Here is a 21,309-nt window from a genome sequence, read left to right on the forward strand (position 1 = left end):
AGCCACGCAGTTCAGAACGCATCACACGAGCCATTCTCAGGTCACCAGTCGGGAAAGCATCACCCGAGCCATTCTCAGGTCACCAGTCGGGAATGCATCACTCGAGCCATTCTTGAATCGCCAATCGAGCCATTCTTGAATCGCCAATCGAGCCACTGGTTGCACACCGACCAAATCGCGAATGTCAGGAAGGTGCTCCATCTTACACGCTTCAGGAGATTCCCGAACCGACGTTCTATCTTGTCGTTTTAAGTTTTAGAGATTCACACGTTTTTTTACTATAAATACATTTTGTTAAGTCTTTGTCCCGGGACATCTTATCTTTTATCCCGCATTGTTTCTTTTTCTTAAGGTTAACCTAGCCACCAAAAAACGTTTTGTGCCTTACAATCCGACATCTCCGAGTTTATTCAGTATTTTCATTTGATTTCTTCTACAAGTTGTTCATCTTATTTTTATCTACCTTATAATGCTTGTTTTATGGATTTGTATCCTTGGTGATGAGTTCCGGATCTGAGTAGTGTGGTAGTTCTTGAGGATGGGATAGATTAGGAGGAGGATCTTAGGATGTAGAGTGTTTAAGCTTTGATTGTATGATTCCCTTCTGGACTAGAGTTAGAAATACTAGTTTCTCTCTGATCAGTTGGAACTGGGTTTTAGACATTTCCGCACCCAAAAGGTGTTCGATGAAATGTCTGACGAACTAGTGCCAGAGACTTACGTTCCTAGCCTAAGAGATTAATTGTCTAGGATGTTTGTTGACATGAATGAACTTGTTTTTCATGCCATGCTTGATCATGTTTCTCTAGCGAGAGCTAGGTTTGGAAGTGGTTGAGTTTGAGTAGCTTCTGTCAAGAGATTGGATTAGCTAAGAAGTGATGTTCATTGTTTAGGGATGGTTTGCTTGTGACACGTTAAATACTCTATAGACTAGGATACTCCAACGACATCAATTAATCCCATCCTTAGGATCTCTTTCTTTCTGATTTTCATTACATTCCTGAGACTGTTTCGTTTCTTGCCTTTTTAGTTCATGCTTAGACTCGTTTATGTTTTTATTCATTTTCGCTTCTTGTCATTCATTTTCGTTTCTAATTCTGTGACTCATTTCCGTTTTGTATTTTGACCATTCTAGGATTGTTAGAAAAACACACTTTGAATTGGCTTAACTTGTGACTTCTTGATTGCATCTTGAGTGACTAGCATCATCCCATTTGGATTGACACCTTAAGTACTACAACACATAAGGTTAATTGAACCCGCTAGGACATACAAAAATCTTAGTATCAACAACCCGTCCTGCAGACCCTACTAGCCCACCGCTAGCTACTCCAACGGACCGTCTGTGGACTCTACTAGCCCACCGCTAGCCGCCCAAATGGACTCCAAGCTGGCCCTACAGGGCATCGATCCTAACCCATCACTGTGGATATCCAAATCCACCAGTAGGTTATTGGTGCGTCAAACGTTTTTTGAACCCTGATCTTCACCCTTTAACAACTTTTCCATAGGATAAACTGTCATCAATTCACCTGTTTTTAAAAAATTCCCGCAAACTAAAAAATGTATTTCTGTCGTGATTTGATTCGACCCTTAAACATAGTTTTTGTTACTTTTTTTGTCCTTGTGAGAAAAGTGAAATTTTGAATTGTGGTCGATGGACTCGTTACTTGAACCACAAAATAGAATTTCTCGAAAATTGCGCTGAGTATTAGTACTACTACTGTATTATTCAAGATTCCCTCAGAAAAACTTTATAACCAAAATAGTAGATTGATAGGTATGATGAAGCTAAAGCGGGTCTCACTCCCATTTGTGGAGAATAGCCAATATCGTACTTATCCAGTCATTTTCTCTCTTATTGACTAGAATTTTTTTTTTTTTTTGCCATCTACCACATTATTATCGTCACGAAAATCATGCTTAATTATTTACATATATCATATATGAATGGTTCCATCCACCATGTTAATTCTTCTTCTTGGTGAGATGGTGTCAAAGAGTATCCTCTTCTCGAAACAACAAAGGCTTCGAGGCTCGAGCTTGTGGTATCAAGCGGGAAGTCATGAGCCTCGCACGTGTTTTCTTATACATATCGACGTGGCTATTGTTGTGTTGTTGCATGTAACGATACATTGTTGATTGGTTGTTAGAGGAACCTTATCTTATTTTGTTCTATCAATTTTAGAATGACGATATAAGATTCACATATAAGATTCACCGGATTGTGGCATTGTTAGAGGAACCTTACCTTCTCTCCTGATGGTAATTATTGCAATCAAAATACATTCTGAGACGTAGACACCGGTTTTGATGTTGACTCGAAAAAATTGTGTGTGTTCATTTCTCTCTTCGTCTTATTCTCCTAAGTATACAATTTCTTTTGAAATTGTGAGTTAGAATGAGAGTAATGAGTTACCACTAGACTAAATGAAAATTTTCACTTAAAAAATAAGGAATTTAAAGACTTGGAAGTTCATGTTTGTATTACTTTTCTTCAGGCCCGTCTTTGACTGCAGCACAAGGAATTAATGTGATTGGTAAAGTTTTAGAGTAAACGAGAGTGCATAAATGCAGATACAAAATTTGTCTACCCACTGTATACTTTGTAGTTTTGGTATATCATATATATTTCTGGGGCATAGCCAAAGATGTTTTGGTCTTTCCCGACTCTCGAGCAAAAGATGATGATAGTGATAATTTGCTTGATATATGATAATTAAAATGTAGAACAACAAATTTATAGGATAATGAGAAAGTGGGTGAAGAGAACCAGCTTGGAACTGCAAATGTGTTACCTAAAATCTGGACTAATTCTGATTAGCAAATATTCAAATAAAAATATTTGTGGGGTGATAATGAAGAAGTCAATGTCCATTTCCTTGCAAGTTGCAAACCATACAATCTGACCGGTGACCCAATCGTCCAATATAAAGGGTCCCTAAAAGTAATAATGCGACTTGAGAAAGTGACAACTGACAAGATCGGTCCTTCAATATTGTGATTTCAACCTTCTTTCAACCCCTATTTTGAACCAACTTGATTGTACATCAAACAACTTATACGGATTTGTCTTTGATATGTTTTTTGGGGGTTTTCATTATCTTGATGTGATGATGCATTTTTAATTTTTGTTTGTTAGCATCACGTTCTTATCTTCAAGAATATATATGTAGTTGTGACCCAAAAGAGCTGTATAAGTTTCTATACAGTTTTAGTTATTTTGAATAAGATTTTAGATAGATGGATTTCTTCCAACTTATGTCCTAAAATTTGTTCTTTTTTTTTTAGTTACGAAGAATATATCTAATTAAATGATATATTCTTCATATATTATATATTCAAACCAGTCTACCCACAATCATACGTTCATAACCAATTAAAAACCAACATTACACAAATCCGATCAATCAGTAGCATAATTTACATATGATTGTGGGTAGATTATGAATGTTCATGATTTGAATCAGTAGCACTATACATTAGATTAAAACATCGTTCATGATTTGAAGCTTCCTAAATCAAGCATCAATGTGACACAAGTTATTTTATTTTTCTTAACAAAGAATTTATATAACAACGTGGGCACATCAAGAAAGAACTTCAAACCCACCAATGGTTGGAACTTGGTCCTTGTCTTATTAGGTTTCATGAAAGTTCTCCTAATTTTCCCCAAAAGAAATGGTCGGTGCACGATGCAAGGCTTGTAATGTTCTCTTTTTGTTAATGGTGAGATTCGATACGATGTTAGTGTCAAGATCCTCTTTTTTCTCTTTTAGACTCTTGCTTGGATGATAATTGAGGTGAATCTTTATGCTATAGTGCCTATCCATTTCTTCATCATTGTCATAAGATCTAAAACCCATACGTATTATATACTTTAGGGACCTCCAAAAAGACACATTGAGCTTTTGATCGCGTGTTGCTTTGTTATCATCTTTGCCCACTTTAGGGACCTTAGCTCCAAGTGTCAGTTTTATTCTTTTTCCCATATTTGTTTTCTTTGAAATTATAATTTGCCCACGTTAGGGATATCCAATACAAATTTTGAGTTCAAAATTCTTTTAAGCTTTTTCAGTTTTAAATTTGTTTAGAATGGAAATAAAGTTGATCTACTTTTGGATAAGTCTAACACGGTTTGGATTTCTTGGTTAAACTGAACTATTTTGAATGATCAGTACTCCAATTCGTTGTCAATTCATTTGATTTTGAGCTGACTTAGAGACATCACTATGTTATAAAGTAATTGTTCCATTCTAAGATATGTAAAGCTCAAACCTATGTGGTCTAAAATGCTTTGCATACGTGCATTGTCTTTCTACAAACCGACTTTTCCGTAGATATAGACATAACTTGTCTGTTGAGTACATGTGTCGGTTTAACTAGGTGGGCGGGAAGTGCGACCATCATAAATTAAAAGAGCATATACGTATAAGAAAAATGGCATAAAAAAAAATTAGAAGTTAAAGAGGCACAAAAAAAAACTTTGTAAATTAAGAGGGCACAAAAAAAATTATATAAACAAAAAAGACCAAAAAAAAATCAGTAAGTTTTTCTATAGGTTAAAGAGACATTTTTTTAGTAAGTTTTTCTATTGGTTAAGAGGCATTTTTTTTAGTTTGCCCACGAGCATGTAATATTTCTAAGCCGGCAACATGTAGGGTTTATATTTGGGAATTTTGTTGAATCTACCACGTTCTATATAAAACCCTTCTAAAATGCCACATTTGAAAAACCTTTTCAAAACTACCAAAAATTAACTTTTGTCAGATAATAGAAAGACGAAATTGTCCCTACAGAGAAAACAAAACTCTCTGATTTTTGATGTGATGTGGGACCCAGAATAACATTAATTATAGAGATATTTTAAATTTAAATTAAAAACACAAAACAAATAAAAAAAGATCAGAAATGGAGATATTTATCTGAAAAGTTATTTTGTTGTTTTTTCTGTTGACCAAAGAATAAATAATTATTGTCTATGAGATTTGGTGGAATAGCATAAGACGGTGGACAAAATTTAGTTTTGTGAGTGTCCGTAGACAAGTTGAGGAGTACAAACTTGTCCATTAGCTTAAATTACTTGTCTAGAACATAAATAAATAAAGGACTAGTTGTCTCTCCTTTGTGCGAGTTTAAAACTGGTCCATCGAATTAATAAAAATGTTGTTTACTAGAATTTTTGTGAATCATCTAGTGCATGACAAATTTAATAGAGGACAAGTGGACATTGTGGACAAGTGTAAAACTTGTCTATCGAGTAAATAAAATATTTTCTTCGTAAAATAACTTATCCTTGATAAGATTAATAGTGGACAACCTGGTGTGTTTAATTGGTCCATCGGTCTTTCAAGGAGAAGAGGAAGACTATGCCAACGACGAATGGTCAGATCCGGTAGTGAAAGTAAGACCAGTGACAGAACTAAAGGCAAGGGCCAAGAGATATATATGAGGAGGCGATCTGACGGTTCCGGTTGGTCCGGCGAAAGAGCTCTGACGAAAGAGCTCTGGCGATGGCGGTGGTAAGAAGAGCTCCGAAAAGAGATGAAGACGGAGATGTGGAGGAGGATGACAGAGCTCCGAACGGAGCAGAGGATCCAAATCATAGGATCCGAATCCGAACGAAAGAGTAGACGAAGCAGAGGAACCGAATCCAAACGAAGGGTTGAGGAAGCTTTGAATCCAAAGGATGGGGGTGTGGAGGAAGCAGGGGTTGATGATGCGGTGGATCCGAAACCAAATCCGGTGGAGCTAGGGTTTGAAAATTGGTTAAAGGAAAAAGATAACGGAGAAGTGGTAGATGAAGCAGAAGATGAAAAAACCCGAGAGAAGAATATGGTTTATTAATAAAAAAACAAATAAACACTTTTCTATTGTTCTGCAATGTAAAAAAAGATCGAGAATACAATAGTCATTTTAATATGCAGGTGTGGTACATTGAAAAAGAAGTTTCCTAATGTGATACATTGAGAAAGCTTGAGTTTTGAATGTGCTATAACTCTTAGAACTCTTAGAAAACTCTTTATATTTTGTATTTTAACGTCTACTTTTTGAAACGAACCCACAACCTTGAGTATATTAATTTTGAAGTATCCATTTTTCATTGTAAAACCCAAACGCAGAACTCATGATACTCTTATGGAGACAAAAAAAAAAAAGAAAAACATAAGTAGAAAAGAGTATTTTCGTTTGATTGACAAAAAATTATTGTCCATATACTTTAAACAAAATGATGTGATTTTATGAAATAACACGTTTATCGAGCGATTTAGTTTACACAAATTATAATATAGGTTACCACTAATTGAACAAACTCTCGACTTTAATTAATGAAAAATGTAAAATTAATCCATACTTTTCAAAAATCAGAAGGGAGATTTTGCTCTAATCGTCATAATTTTTTTTTTAAAATACTTAATGGGCCTAGGCTACGTAAAGCCCAAGTAATCATTAAAAAAACATCTCTTCTTAAACCCTAGAATATTCTTTTACCAGCTACATCTAGCGGAACTCGAGCAGAGCATTTTGATCCATCCAACCTCCGTCGTCGAATCAGAGAGAAATGGCGAAGCGTTTGATCCCGACACTTAACCGTGTATTGGTGGAGAAGATTCTTCCACCGTCGAAGACTGTCTCCGGCATTCTCTTACCGGAGAAATCAGCTCAGGTAAACGAGTTTCTTGAAAGCTCTTCATCTCTTTTACTCTGTTTCTTTCGATTGGGCGAACCATAATAATTTTGTTCTGGATTGGATCATTAAACGCAGTTGAATTCGGGGAAGGTGATAGCAGTTGGTCCTGGAGCTAGAGACAGAACTGGGAATCTGATTCCTGTTTCGGTTAAGGAAGGAGACAATGTCCTATTGCCTGAGTTTGGTGGTACTCAAGTTAAGCTTGGAGAGAAAGAGTATGCTCTTAATCTGTTCGATTGAATTCCTCTGAGAATAAAGTTTCTCGTTTTTTTTTTTTTTTTTTATACAATTTTGATTCATTTCATCTGTCTCTTCCCTGCAGGTTCCTATTGTATAGGGATGAAGATATCATGGCAACGCTTCACGATTGACGTGTTGAAGAGATAGAGTTTGGTTATTGCTCTTTCATTTTGTTATCTGCCATTGTTATGAGTCTGTGATTGTTCTTTACTACTGTTGGCAACAAGTTCTTATAATTCCAATAATCTATTATGATTGAGAATGTCTGAAATGTTTTTGCTTTCTTAACGAAATGAAGATGATCTAATTCCAATAATGCTTCTTAGTTATGTCGGCTGATTAGGAGAAACAGAGAAACCATTGGTTTTTCTGTTCCAAGAATAGAGAACTTCCACAGCGGTTTTGGAATTCTTGATCTACTCAAGTAGCTTATCGCATGTTCCAACGCCAATGGCTGCAGCGAGGTGCCAACCAGCGTGAAGGAAAGGTGTCTCGGGGAAGAAATCATCTGCTATGAACAGAGCACCTCCTAGCAATGATGACATCTTGTGTACGTTATGAGCTGTTTTGAGGTCTGGATCCTTTAAGCTTCTTTTAGCAAATGCGACCTCCATCATTCCGGTGTGAACTGCAGAGACCATGAGAGGCTGAAATGGTAGAACTAACGCTGATGCAGCCATTAGAAACTTTGGATTCTCATTCCTTAGAGCCCTTGAGAGACACTGTACAAACCACAATCGAATCAATTGGGTGAAGAAGAATTTAGAGTTAGGTTTACAATGACTGGAACTTACTATTGTTGTTGTGGCTATCATTGTGTAATCTACCCATCTCAGATACTTCCTCAACTTCCCTCTAGAGGCATGGTACAAACTCGATGCTATTCCAACTCCAATTAGGGAGTTTGCGTAAACCTTTGTGTTCAAATTCTTCCTGCATTGCATAGTTCTTTAAGCTTCCTAGTCTTGTAAGAGAAACTCTACCTAAATAGATTTTGGCAAAGTTTACCTTGGTGCCTGCATTCCGAGGAATATGAAAGGAAGTGAAGTAGCCACATTAGCAGCTGTTTCCAAGACACTCTGGTCACCTGTCATATGTTTTGTTTGCATAATAATAGACCGTTAAAAAATTAGAGAGGATACAAAACCCAAAACAAGGCAAAAGGATTCATACCGCGAATGCTGCAACAGATTGGCCTTAAGCATGGAGGTCTTTGTTGCCAAAAACGTCTGTAAAAGGGAAACAAAGTCAGTTACTGGGGAACCTGAGAATATGTCACAGCCAAATATGTTCAAGTAACATACTCAATGGACAGTCTCTGATTTGAATCCATTACAGAGGATTTGGTGTTGGTCTGAAAGTCACCAACTTGAGTTGTCTTCTCAAATGAGAAGGGAGAATGAGACACGACATGAACCCCATGGATACCCTCAAGGGCATTGCTTGACTTTGATACATTTTGCAGGCTCATGGAAGCTTCCTAACGTCGCCCTTGAGGAAGTAGTCTGGTTTGTAATCAAAATCTCTATACGCCAGCAGAGCAAACTACTTGCTCGCCTTGCTTGTTCTGTTCTGATTACAAAACAAAAAAAAATATTTATAAACTTACCCTTGATAATTGGTTATCCATGTTTCGCCAGAGAGAAATTGTTTATAAGTCAATACATAAAACTTTTGTATTGCTCAATACTCAATGACCAGAATTGTTGTATCTACGTTTTCTTTTCCATACTCTGGGTTCAATTTCAGAAAATGCAGAAACAAAACGATCCAAGATTGATTGAGACTGATGAATACATATTATAATAAACCCACGAAGCATATAACGTTTTGAACAAAGTCAACGGCAAAGCTAAGAAGAAGCTAAGCAACATGAATTAATGAATACATATTATAACCCAAAACACGAAGCATATAACGTTAACATAGTTATTACAGGAAATGATTACATAGTAAAGAGAGATAGAGGGAGAGAGAGATCGAACCTGGGGGAATGGTCGTAAAAACTCGAGAAGAATTGTTGGAAGTAGTAAATGTTATAAAGAGAGAGAGGGAGAGAAGGAAGCGAGTTGAAGCAGCAGAGAGAATCAGAGTAAGAGAGATGCGAATGACTCACGAATCTTCTGCCTCAACTTCTCTTACTCCCAAGGCATATTCTCATCATCAACAATTATTCTAGTTACACTTACCTGGCCCGGTTTTCCCGGGTCAGATACCGGTTTGATCCGAGGCTAACTCGCGTCATGCATGCTTTAAAAATATGGGCCAAATATGGGTCAAGCCCAACGTATAATGTATTGTTTCCGTCAAAAGTCCAAGACCACGTGTCTTGAATATCAAGAAAACTAATGCACGTAAAAGAACTAAGAAGAAGACGAAGAAGCCACCTTTCTTTTTCCTTGGTTATTTTATTTTAGTACGTTATGGTAAAGATAAGTCATATAAGTCATAACCCCAGCCTGGCAGATCTGATTGATCAAAGAATCGTCGAGTCATGGCGGCGGGTGTTGAGACTCTCGAACTGGAGATCCAAGTGAACATGACGGCCGATGGATTCTTCAAAACTTTCAAAAAGAAAGAAGGAAATTTCACGGACAAGACAGAGGCAGTTTCTGTTCTTCGTGACGATACCACTTCCAACTCCTCTATTCAGATCTGGAACTTCATCGTAGGTGTGTAATATTAAAACTCATTGACTTTTTCGGATTCTTTCTTTTCCTAGTTCTTGAATTCATTCCATTGATTTTTACATTTGGAATATATTATTATAGATGGTAAGATGGAGCAGATAAAAGAGAAGATAGAGGTAGATGAAGAGAACAAGTCAGTTTCTTTCTTAGCTCTTGAAGGAGACGTGTTGAAGCAATACAAGAGCTATAGGATAAGACTTGACGTTGTTCCTAAAGATGATCGAGTTTGTATTGCCAAGTGGACATGGGAGTACGAGAAGCTAAACGAAGACGTTCCTCCTCCTACCAGATACACTGCGTTCGTTGCAGAATACACGCGCGACCTCGAGACGAGGTTGTTGTCTGAATCGTGAACATATCATCAGTGTCTCCGAGTTGACTGCCTTGTTAAGTTAAACCAAATCTTATTAAGCAAAAATAAGATAAAATGCACAACAAGAGTTTATATAGTTCCCCTGTTTTGGTCAATCGTGAGACTTCCTCACAGTTCTTCAAAATTGTACCTTTTTTTGTTTTTGTTTTTGTAGTTATTATTTTGTCCTATAAAGCTACATCCGTTGTTTTAATATACATCCACAACACAAGCTTGCAAATTACAACGGCGAGAAATGGTTTCCATAGATATGATAACATAAAACATTTTGCATTAACTGATATAAAATGTTGTACTCATAAAAATTGGAGAGTTACTATAATATTACTAAATTATTTCCTTATTACTAGAGTAGTACAAAAAGGTTGATAATTACTATAATAACTTATATACCATTTGTACCCCTAAAACTACTGTTAGGAAAAAATGCAATTACAGAAAATGTCATTAAGAAAAAAAAAACATTGGGAAGTGGGAGAAAGTCTATCGTTGGTTTGATGGTATACAAATCGGGTACATAAGAATGGTAAAGAAAGTTGGTATATTAAGCTGGTAGACTGTAGGTGTAAGGTAGATTAAAATGGAAGATTTAGTTGTAGTGATGGTACACTTATGTGAAAAGTAGATTAATTAGGTAGATTTATGTTCTCGGTAGATTAACTAGGTAGATTAATTGTGTTTGATGATAGACTTATTAATTGAGCGAGTTTTTAGATAGATTTTTTTGGTAGCGAAGATATTTTTGATAGACTTATTAACCGTTGCAATAAATATAATTGACAGACTTAAGCTGTTAATAGATTATTTTGGTATGCTATATAGTTAATAGATTTATCTGACAAATTTATAAAAATGTAACGGTAGACTTATAAAACATGGTAGAGATATTGTTGGTTATTGTGATAGATTTAAATCTGACTAGAATACCTCATATTTTGTTAGAGTTAGTATATGGTATACTAGACATGATAGACTTAGTTTTTTTTTTTTTTTTGGTGACTATTGGAAAACATATGTTATTTTCTTTGTTCTTTCTCAACATGATTTGAGTATAATCGACCAAGAAATCAGACAAACAATATAACTCACTTTTTATAGGTTTTTAAGTTAGAAATCAGATGTTGAGATGAAAATCTATAATAGTTGAGTAAAAACCCCACAAGTGAAACAAAAAAAATAGACATAAGTCGTGAAAAAATAAAGTAAGGCAGGGGAAATTAGGGTTTTCAGTCGTATGTTAGAGGTAGAAGACGATGATATTCTGGTAATTTCGGGTTCATTAAACCTAAAATCGAACGTGTACGTACATATAAACGCATACGTACGCAAGTTATAAACGTGTACGTACATATGAACACACAAATTATTTACAAACAAAACATTCAAAACATGTACGTACACAAGTTATTTTAATGTAACATTCAAAACAAGTACTTATGTGAGAAACATGATAGCAATCATCATAAAGCAAACTATGTCATTCAATCTTGTTTGAGACTAATTAGGGAGATAAGTGAAACAATCACACATAAAGATATGTATAACTAAAAGGTGCAATATCACATTCTCTCACCATATTATCACAGTTACAAATAAACCCACCGTTGAGCATAATTATAGAAGTGTCAAACCCACCGTTGAACATAGTTATAGAGTGTCAAAAATATAAGCTATGCATGTTGCAGTTTGGGTGTACGTACATAACGTTCTTTTATTTAATCTATGTTGCAGTTTGGTGTACGTACATAACGTTCTTGAGATTAGTACGTACATAACATTCTTTTGCTTAGTGTACGTTCATAAATCCGTTTTCATGAAAGATATTATTGTAATTTTGTAGTCATCTTCAACATATCTTCTCCTGCAACCCTAGGTAATATTATCGTTGTTGTTCACTGGAAATGGAACAAGTAAGAGATGTTACTAGAACAAGTAAGAGATGTTACTAGAACAGTAAGACATGTTACTAGAACAACCTATGTAATTCTTAATTTTTTATTTATTTATTACATTTCCGAGAGGTAATGAATAATAACCACACAAAATTACATTTTAACTATAGAGGGTAGTATTTAGATAACATAAATAGTATTTGTCGAATTGTATTACTCAGTTCAACTAGGTACAACTAAATATATATTTAGATTTACATTTCTATTTAAAATATGAAAATGATAACTAAGGTTTATAAGAATTTCTTTACAAATTGAACTATTAAAGAACCATGTTTAATCAACAATACAAGAATTTATTATTTTCTAATATATACTATCGTTTTCACATAAAACACTCTTTATAGTATAAGGAAGACTTAGTAAGTGATCACCTCAAATGAAGCAAAATAGGTGAAACCCAAGTTTTTATGAACATTGTGTTATGAAAACCTTGTATATGCTAATTAATAGTGATAAATCTTGTGGCCAACTGCTAATTAATAATTTATATTATAGTCCAACTGGAAATATGAAAAAATGCAAAAGTTCAACTATGAATATGAGAGTACAACATGATAACTATGTATAATTATGTGTATACCAAATAATTTTTTACTAATATCCTGTTGTCTTTGGTTCATTTTACCACACGTGTGATGGATTTAAATGAATATCCCGCCGCCAAAAATCTATTTTTTATTCGTTTTCACATGATCCATATTTAAACTTATTTTAATAGCTCTAGTACAGTTGCACCAAGTAGTTCAAGTTATACTCAAATTTTCTCAGTTGTACCCCCTGTTTTAAAAATCGGCCACCTAGCCGCCTAGGCACCCGTATAATCGGTGATCGGCAGCTTTCCGCCGCAGTCAATTCGGACTTGTTAATCGTCAATCCGATTTTAAAACCGATTGATATGTTAATCGTTGAAAATCTTTGACTTTTAACGTAAATTGGGCCTCAAATGGATTAACCCATAATGTGTCTGTATTTTATAGGTTTTAGCCATAGTTTTTATATTTGTTTTGTGTCTTTTATTGAGTGAAAGTGTGCTTTTAGAGTCTTTTTAGTCTTTTGTGAGTCTATACAGGTTCTAGGCTACTTTGGAAGGAAACTTAGTGTTTTGGGGATTAAAAGAAGCATCTGAAGCCAATTTGGTGAAGACTGATCGGACTAGCAAGCAGATGGAGCAAACAGAGAAAGGCATCCAGGATCGGCTGATCCGCATTCGGGATCGACCAGTCCCGTACCCGACTCAAGTTTTCTTTTTTCGTTTTTAACCTACTTTTAGGGTTTTATTTTGATATTTAAGTTAGAGGCTCGGCCTCCAGAGACATAAGCTTTGTTTTCTGAGACTATTTTGTATTGAGAGCTGGGGGAGAAGATCTCTAATCCTTCTTGACAGTTTGGAGAAGATTTCTAAACCCTATTTCTTATTTCTCTTTGCAATTCAATTATGTTTTCTTCATCTTTGATTTGTTGTTCTTTTATCTCCATGTCTGAGTAGTTTTACTATTGGGTTTCGGGTTTCAAAAGGGGTTTTATGATTCTCTAAACTTAGGTTGTTAGATTTGGGATTGATCTTTTGTGTTCTTCATCTATAGTTGTGCTTAATGATTAAACTAGATTAGCTACCTAGTTTATGATTGTAGGTTTAATTCATCTAGACATCAAAAGTGTTGTTGAATTGCTTGAAAAGAACTTAGGTGAGCAAGGTGATCCTTAGCCAACGAAAGCGGAAGTTAAGGCACCTTGTGAACAAAAATCAAACTTGAACTTATTGCTTGCTAGGATTGCTAGATTCAAACGACGATTTATAATTTAATCAATTCCTTGCATAGATAACTAACGCTGCGACAGTAGGTTAGTTTTACATTCGAGATTTGAGTTCAAGAACGGTATCTAATGCTTTCCCAACCTATCATCTGAATTAGTGATCATAACTCCTAATAGACTCCCAACGCCCAATACTTTTCCTTGAATTTAAACACTCTTTTATTTTTCCTGTTTTGATAATTACTTGAAACACAATCTTTCTTCTTGCCTTAGCTATATTCGGTCTATATAATTTCATAGTGCATTTTTTGGTCTCTGTGGATCTGACCCTAAAGTGTTACAACGACACCACTGGATCGTGGTTGAGTGCACAATAAGTTTAATTGACCTGTGATCAGCCTAAAACTGTAGAAACCCATACAATGACACAATGAACTAGCAGGGTTATTTATAGGTTACAATTTGGATGCTTGCTTCTTCCTTTGTCGATGTGGGACTTGTGGTTTTGTAAGAATAGAGACTTTCATGATTTCACCACTTGCACGTGGATAATCATAGTAATAAATTACAAATATATAAATGTTGAATCTATATTATGAAAGATGGCCAACTCTCTCCATTTGAGTGACACATCAGCAGTGGAGATAGTGCCACCTATCTATTCTCATTAAAAGCAAACAGAGCTAAACTTAAAGAAATATGAAACATCTTTTATGTCTTTTTTTTTTATATCACAAACAGTTTCAATACTTACATAAGAAATTTAGAGAGACTTAGATCATGTCCCAAAAAAATAGATGCATCACCAAAAGACAAAAGGACATCGGGAGTGAATCAAAACACTACTTCTTCCTCTTGGCGTAAACCATGAATGTATTGACATATGGTATAAGCGTTACAAATTTGTCAATAGTTTGAAAAGTTGCAGTAGTAATAGAGATATTGGTTAATAATGTAAAGAAATTTATGAAAGTTTGTCCCTAAATAAATAAATTTTTATATATAAAGAAGATTGAAGTTTTGTTCACTATCAAATGGAAGATATTTGAATAAAACTGTAGAATATTGGTTTAGAAAAATACAGAGAAGAAGAAGAAGATAGTTGAAAAATTCATGACTGTTGGTTTTCCTATTTTAATATTTAGAAGTTGTCAAAAAGAAAACTGAATAAAATTCTTATTAAAAAGTAAATTCTAGAGTTATATTCAAAAAATTGAAGAGCTGACATGAAAAGAAGATGTCTATCTTAATTATATGTATTAAAGAGTTTAGCCAATCTACAATTCTTGATAAATATAAAATGTTAGTGTTTCATAGTATTTAATTGAGAAACTTAAGTATGAATATATCTAAATACTTAACTTTTTTTTTGAATGAATGTAAAATTTATTCAACAAAAAAACTATTTGTTACCAAATATGCATCTTTAGATCAAGCTTTCATTTAAAATATTTTTTAGGCAAGAAATGTATAGAATGTTTAAATCTCTCAAGACAAAGTTGTTCATGCATGTATCTAATAATTCAATTACAAAATGAAAAAATCTATGTGAAGTATTAAAACAATCAACGTCAAATTATATGTTTCAAGATTTTCACAATTAAAAAAAAAACAAAGATAAACTCTACATAAGAAACAAATTAGTAGCAAATTAAATTATTTAAAAAACGGTAAACCATAAAGCTCGCGCATAGCACAGATATTCATCTAGTAATATTAAATGCTGGTGGTGGAGGTATCATCAATTGACGCCAATGTATTTTCCTGTTTTAACGATTTTTAATTTTACATTGACCCATATAACTCATTTTGTATATTGTATGTTTGAGATTAGAATATAAGCTAAATAATGCATAATATTATACATAAATATATATATTAAATGATAAACATATATAGATTTGACATAATATATTTTATTTTATATTAAATAAAATAAAATAATATATAAAACTAGTTCCTGATTATACCCCGTTTAATCTCCGATTTTTTTGCTAAGCGCTAGGCCCAGCCTCACTGTCCGACTACCGCCTAGCGATTTCTTAACCAGGGGATGTACCTAAGTGATCTAGTTGTACATAAAACCTCACATTCACCATAAAATTCTATTAATTACAACCAAACAAATCTCAGAGCTCAAAATTCAACTTATAAAGATCATAGGTTTAGTTAAAAACCAAAGAGCCAAATTTTCAGATATAAAACACTCTTAATTACTTCGTCAATGTTGATTGCTCACGAAACCAAAAAGTCAATTTTTTTTTCCAGGGCAAACTGAAATTGATTAAATAATTAAAAAATTTACACTCCATGAAAGGAGGAACCGGAAATAACCAGACAAAGCTAAGCAAACAACTAAAACAAATGTCATATGTGGAAGAAAGGCAGTAGAGATAGATGTGGATGATCCTTTTTTTTTTTTTTAATAAAATATTAAATTCAAAGAAAAAATAGCGTTTGAAATTTTTTAGCTAAGAACAATTACAAAACTGAAAAGAAGAGTACAATCATCAATTCAGCCTAGATGTCTAGAAGCAAACCAAACTTGGAGACCTTCCTCATAGCGCCTGTCCCCCAGACCAGAGATAGCGAGGAGCTGATTCCGGACTTGTTTATCGATCCAAGATATTAGAGTACCTGCTGACTTTGGAATCTCCCCATGTTTTCGAGAATTACGTTCTCTCCAGAAGAGTATGAATCGTAGCTTGGAAAAGGTATCGAGCAATGAATCCAACCACCCTGTCTGGCCAGTGGTCGGACACACAAGTGACTAGAGCAGCCCAGTTCGTGGTGTACTTGGTTCTAAACATCAATGCTTCCGGTTTGAACATCATAACAGTTAGACTGTACAGTGAATGTTCCAAGTCCTTTAGGTGCCTTGAGGTTGTTTGACTCATCAACCACCTGGATGTTCCTGAAGTAACTTGCTTTGCTAAAGCCTTCTTCTGGAAATCGACCACTGCCCATTTGCGTTGAAGTGTGCTGACCATCTGATTGCGAGTTCACGACTATTACTTCTCAATTCTCTGTATGGCTTACCTTCCAGATCATAAACTGACCTTTCTCCACCAAGACCACGAACACACTGCAAGTTCCAGTAGGTGTTGACTCATCTTCATAATAGTGGACATGGAACTTCATAATAGCATATATTTTTCCAGTTTAGTGATTGAATTTTATCTGAGCTTTAGTAAATCTGTGGGGATGAAACGATACAAATAGCCTGTTAATCGCCCAGCACAAGCTTATAATCAAAGAGAAACAAAACGATTTGTAAATAAAATTGAAAGAGAATCAAGAGCAGAGAACTAACTATTACCTAAGCAATGAAAGAAATTTGAAAAAAATCTTAAATCTCTATTAGTGAACAAAACAAAAAGAAGCAATTAGAGAAGAAGAGATAAAGAGAGAGGTAGGGACGATATCCTGTATTTCTTCGCTACCGGCTGCGTTGTTCAGTACACTACGTGACCGGAGAGATGATGATTTATGAGCCTGAGTTTATCATCTTAAAATCATGATGATGACTAGAGAAGAACCCAAAACAAAATACATCAGGATTAAACAACAAAATTCCAATTAAATACATAAATTATCTAGTACAAATCACATCAAAAACTTCATTGATAATAAGCAAGTCCATCACCAAAATCAGCTTAGATCAATGTGCATCATGCAACTATAGATTACCAAACATGATACTCAGTGCAAAAGAAGACAAAGTATAGCTAATGTTCATACCTCCCAGTTTTAGTCTGCAAAGTCCAGGTGTAGTTGCCGTATCCTTGAGAAAGAACCTTCTGCAATTAAATCCTAACAAAAACAAACAAACAGAATGCAAAAGACTCAATTCCAAATACAAATCAGGAATTTCTAAGCATTAAAAAGATACACTCATATGGAAAGTGACATACATTGTATTCCCAGTAAAGTCATTAGTGGAGAGTGTATTGCTATTCCAGACTGCAACCTTAAGATCCCTAAGGCCTAAGCCCTTCAAGCAAAAGTGAACATAAACTTCTCTTGGCAAACAGCGTTCTTTCCACCATCTGAAAATAAACCCATCAAACATATTCATATTGATTAGTAAAGCTTCAAGCCCTTTAATTGAAAGATCTTAACTTTGTCCAAAAAACAAAAAACCGGAATTTTAATGATCTAAAACAAATCATATGAATAGAAGAAGAGCTAATAATAATGACATGTGCAAGTTCTAGTACGGTGTCTTGTGCCTTGAAAACCATTCGGTGACTTTCAATTTTTTGGCACCCAAGAACTAAAAAAATATCAAAAGAATCCCAGAAATATATTTTTTAAGAAGTTAACACCTTTATGTGATCAAATAAAAAAAATGAATATTTAAAGGTTTCACAAATTAAGTTGAAGAACATAAAAATTAGGGAAAAGGTATGAACCAGTGACCTCGAGAACATGGCACTGCTTGTATACCCGCCATCGTCGACATGAATTGAACAGAATAATCGGAATGCACCGAATGAAGCTGAATCTTAAAAACAATATCAAAATTTTAAGCAAAACCCAGACCAAATATAGGAATTAAGAAAACTCCAAAACCAAATCTTGCAGAATGCAGATACAAAGAGAAGATATCGGAAATATAATCAATATCAACTGATTCTAGAGAGAAATCGAAAATTCAAAAAAAAAGGAAAAAAATACATACCTACGAAATCAATATTCGTGAAGCGATTAATCGACAGAGCGATTCTCCTCGGTGAAATCGGAAATGGTGAGCGATAAAACTTACTCGCCAAGTTGTCTCCAACTCGATAACCCTCTCTCCAATTTTGGTTTTTTGGAGAATTTTTTGGCGTTGTTCAGAAGAAAGAGAAGGACGAAGAGAGAGGGAGAGAGTGGCGAATGAAAAGGTTTTTTAGGTTTAGTAAAGTGTAAATGAATGGAAGGCTGAGATTTTGGTAGTTCCTGCAACAATCAACCAGAAGAAAACGAAACTCACGCAAAATAAAAACTAGATCTACAACTTTGTTCTCCAGAGATATATCATGCTTTTTAAGTGTTTTTTTGCCATGATATAAGTCTTATTTTTATAGAGTCTTTTTAGTTTTTATAGAATTTAGTATGGATGAGAGCATAGTGGAGCTAAATAGGAGGATTTAGAGCACATTCAAGCATTGAAGCTAAGCTGTGAAGTTAGGAGACAAGTTCAGAGACTTGCATCGGTTGATGCAAGTGATGGTATCAATCGATGCATCATTCAACAGAAGAATAAGAAGTTTTCTTACAAGTTTTAAAGTTTACAAAGTTGCTCCAAAGTTTTCCATATTTGCATCATTAGTCCGTGAACGTTTTTAGGAATATAAATAAGATTTTTGGATCATTGTTTAGACCTAAGTTATTTTTCAAGTTTTATTTTCTACCACCTTTTGAGAGAGAGAGACCTTGAGAGCTTTTTGGGAGAGACAAAAACTCAGCCCTGTTGAGAGAAACTTTTCTAAACTCCTTTGTTCTTCTCTTTTGAATTTAATGATATATATTTTATCCATGGTTTCTGTTTCATTAATCATGTCTGAGTAGATCTCTTGTTAGGTTCAAGGTTTTTCATATGGTTTTTTATGATTTATTATATCTGTTATTTTTAAGATTCTTTATCTATTCTAGATCTTCATCTTAGGTTGTTCTTCATATTAATTATTGATTGATCACCTAGAATTAATACTTAGAAAAATAAATTGATACGAGAATATAATTGATTTTCCTGATAAAACATTTTGATGAGCAAAATTACTTTCTACAAAGAGATTTGATTTAGTGATTTTGTGAACAATCTAAACTTGTTTTTATAGCTGATTTATTACCTAGAATTTTGCAAAGAGATTTGGATTTTCTGGTTTTAAATTTAGATAATATTTGCAGTGAGAACTGATTTATTTTACAAAAGAGTTTAGAGTTCTAGATCTGATCTTAATTTCTTGAATCCTAATTTATTGATTGATTTAATATTTCATAAATTCCTGATTCCCTAGGCCTAGCTTTTTAATTCCCTGAGTTTACAACACTTTTTAATTTTGTTTCTGCATTGTTTTTAAATTAATATTTTGATTTAGCATAATTAAAAGATTAATAAGTCTATTGTGTGATCTAGAGTCTTTGTGGATTTGACCCATAGAGTATTACAACTGCAAGGCTGTTAGTACCATTAGGATATTACAATTTGAGCATATCAGTGAGCCCACAAAACAATTGTCCAGCTCTGATAATTTTCTTTCTTTTGCCATGATTTTAGTCGAAGAAGATGAATCAAATTAGAAAGAATCAATCTCATATTTTTTGCCAACCCAAATTTAAGAGAATCTCAAAAAAATCAGGAATCGATCCTTCAAGGTGTTTGTGTTCACTTTCTCTTAAAAATCAAAGACAACTTTAAATGTAAATGGCATTACTGTAATAAAACAAACAATCCTGGTTTATAAGTAATAATCAAATTTTTCTGTATTGTTTTAGTAAGTCAGTTTTCAAACGTATTATTATTATAATAAGACTACTTTTTAGTAATATTCTAAGTAATTTCCCCATAAAAATATATCTTTTGCATATATATTGCCTACCATTTCATACTAAAATGTTACACAAATTTTAAAAAAAAAATTACATACATGAGTATATTTATTGGATACCTTTGTATATAGTTTATTCTTTCTTATATAATATTACATATATACTTATGTGCATTGTTTATATTCCTCAAGCTAAAACTAAGTTCCATGGACCTTGAGTTCCATCGAATTTCCCAAAAAAGAAAATTGACAAGAAAAAAAGTGATTCCCTTTCAACTCTATTTCGATAAGATGCTCAGTTTAGAATTTATTTGACATTATTCCTCTCTTTTTTTTGTTCATTCCTCAATTTTAAGGTTCTTCTTATTCTCCTTGTGGTCTTCGTCCAGGACCATATATAGGGTTTCTTTCTTAAATGTTTTCATTTTCGCCATAATATTTACTTACTTTTTTTTTTGGTAATACTTTCTATAAATATATAATACATGCAAAACTTTCCACGTAATTTTTTTTGTCATTTTATATTGTTTTTCACTTATCTTATCAACTCATACAGTGGTTTTCCGAGAGTTATTACACCACATGTTGTTCCCAAAATCGATAAATAGTAGTGTTGTAATATGGAAATGGGACTATATATAGGAGGAGTTATTTAATTTGCAGATTCGATATGCACCCGCGGCCTCAAGACAGCATACCTTGTCTGAATTGGGATATCGATTTTATGAACGGGTCTAGTCTTGTTTTTGGTAGATGGAAAAGTGGTCAATATATACTAGCAGCCTATATAACATTCTTGAACACGCCATTCTTTTGGTGGAGATACATATCAATTGATTCCCACAACTGACTACATGAATTCTAAAATTGTTATCAGCTATTTAGTTTGATTCCTTCCCATCCGTAAGGGACCATGCATATATATATATATATATATATATATATTCCAACATTTTCGCAACTCTGTCGTCTTAGAATGACTCGTGCAACTTAAATTTTTTTTATAGGTTTTAAAGGTGTTGGCAGATTGACATAAAATGCCAATAGAAAGTCCACAAACCACAAACCA

At 34.0% G+C, this 21,309-nt stretch overlaps 3 protein-coding genes and 1 long non-coding RNA gene across 11 annotated transcripts; 2 read left to right on the plus strand and 2 right to left on the minus strand.

Annotated features, from left to right (window-relative positions):
- The first annotated feature begins 6,434 nt into the window (after positions 1–6,434).
- Positions 6,435–7,193, plus strand: LOC104741024 (10 kDa chaperonin, mitochondrial). Its single transcript, XM_010461784.3, has 3 exons — positions 6,435–6,667; positions 6,767–6,906; positions 7,014–7,193. The coding sequence occupies exons 1-3, from the start codon at positions 6,563–6,565 to the stop codon at positions 7,060–7,062; spliced, it is 294 nt and encodes a 97-aa protein (XP_010460086.1). The 5' UTR covers positions 6,435–6,562; the 3' UTR covers positions 7,063–7,193.
- LOC104741025 (uncharacterized) lies at positions 7,159–9,084 on the minus strand. Of its 2 annotated transcripts, none has more exons than XM_010461785.3 (6): positions 8,917–9,084; positions 8,236–8,498; positions 8,105–8,160; positions 7,940–8,018; positions 7,726–7,864; positions 7,159–7,653 (listed from the first exon to the last, which is right to left on the minus strand). In XM_010461785.3, the coding sequence occupies exons 2-6, from the start codon at positions 8,400–8,402 to the stop codon at positions 7,348–7,350; spliced, it is 747 nt and encodes a 248-aa protein (XP_010460087.1). In that variant the 5' UTR covers positions 8,403–8,498; positions 8,917–9,084; the 3' UTR covers positions 7,159–7,347. The 2 variants fall into 2 exon arrangements, with proteins under 2 accessions (XP_010460087.1, XP_087342680.1); XM_087486554.1 differs by having other exon boundaries at positions 8,236–8,503; positions 8,917–9,082.
- Positions 9,085–9,316: 232 nt separating this feature from the next.
- Positions 9,317–10,214, plus strand: LOC104741026 (MLP-like protein 34). The gene is made up of 2 exons (XM_010461787.3): positions 9,317–9,603; positions 9,703–10,214. Exons 1-2 carry the CDS (start codon positions 9,426–9,428, stop codon positions 9,972–9,974), a joined length of 450 nt encoding a protein of 149 aa, XP_010460089.1. The 5' UTR covers positions 9,317–9,425; the 3' UTR covers positions 9,975–10,214.
- A 6,642-nt stretch (positions 10,215–16,856) lies between these two features.
- LOC104741027 (uncharacterized) lies at positions 16,857–18,945 on the minus strand. 7 transcript variants are annotated; one of them, XR_015580721.1, is made up of 5 exons: positions 18,389–18,945; positions 18,127–18,205; positions 17,619–17,753; positions 17,446–17,517; positions 16,857–16,900 (listed from the first exon to the last, which is right to left on the minus strand). It is a non-coding gene; the product is annotated as an uncharacterized LOC104741027 (long non-coding RNA). The 7 variants fall into 7 exon arrangements; XR_760261.3 differs by having other exon boundaries at positions 18,127–18,211; positions 18,389–18,923; XR_015580722.1 differs by having other exon boundaries at positions 16,857–17,199; positions 18,127–18,211; positions 18,389–18,772.
- Positions 18,946–21,309: the final 2,364 nt, after the last annotated feature.

This window comes from Camelina sativa, chromosome 14, assembly GCF_030686135.1.
Source record: "Camelina sativa cultivar CO46 ecotype springtype chromosome 14, ASM3068613v1".
Taxonomy (NCBI): domain Eukaryota; kingdom Viridiplantae; phylum Streptophyta; class Magnoliopsida; order Brassicales; family Brassicaceae; genus Camelina; species Camelina sativa.

Bases quoted from the DNA above. Each gene is read 5' to 3' on its own strand.
- LOC104741024 (XM_010461784.3), top strand. From the start codon at position 6,563: ATGGCGAAGCGTTTGATCCCGACACTTAACCGTGTATTGGTGGAGAAG. The intron at 6,668-6,766 runs GTAAACGAGTTT...CATTAAACGCAG, and splicing joins TACCGGAGAAATCAGCTCAG to TTGAATTCGGGGAAGGTGAT. The intron at 6,907-7,013 runs GTATGCTCTTAA...TCTTCCCTGCAG, and splicing joins GTTAAGCTTGGAGAGAAAGA to GTTCCTATTGTATAGGGATG.
- LOC104741025 (XM_010461785.3), bottom strand. From the start codon at position 8,402: ATGAGCCTGCAAAATGTATCAAAGTCAAGCAATGCCCTTGAGGGTATC. The intron at 8,161-8,235 runs GTATGTTACTTG...TCCCTTTTACAG, and splicing joins AATCAGAGACTGTCCATTGA to ACGTTTTTGGCAACAAAGAC. The intron at 7,654-7,725 runs GTAAGTTCCAGT...TGGTTTGTACAG, and splicing joins TGATAGCCACAACAACAATA to TGTCTCTCAAGGGCTCTAAG.
- LOC104741026 (XM_010461787.3), top strand. From the start codon at position 9,426: ATGGCGGCGGGTGTTGAGACTCTCGAACTGGAGATCCAAGTGAACATG. The intron at 9,604-9,702 runs GTGTGTAATATT...ATATTATTATAG, and splicing joins GATCTGGAACTTCATCGTAG to ATGGTAAGATGGAGCAGATA.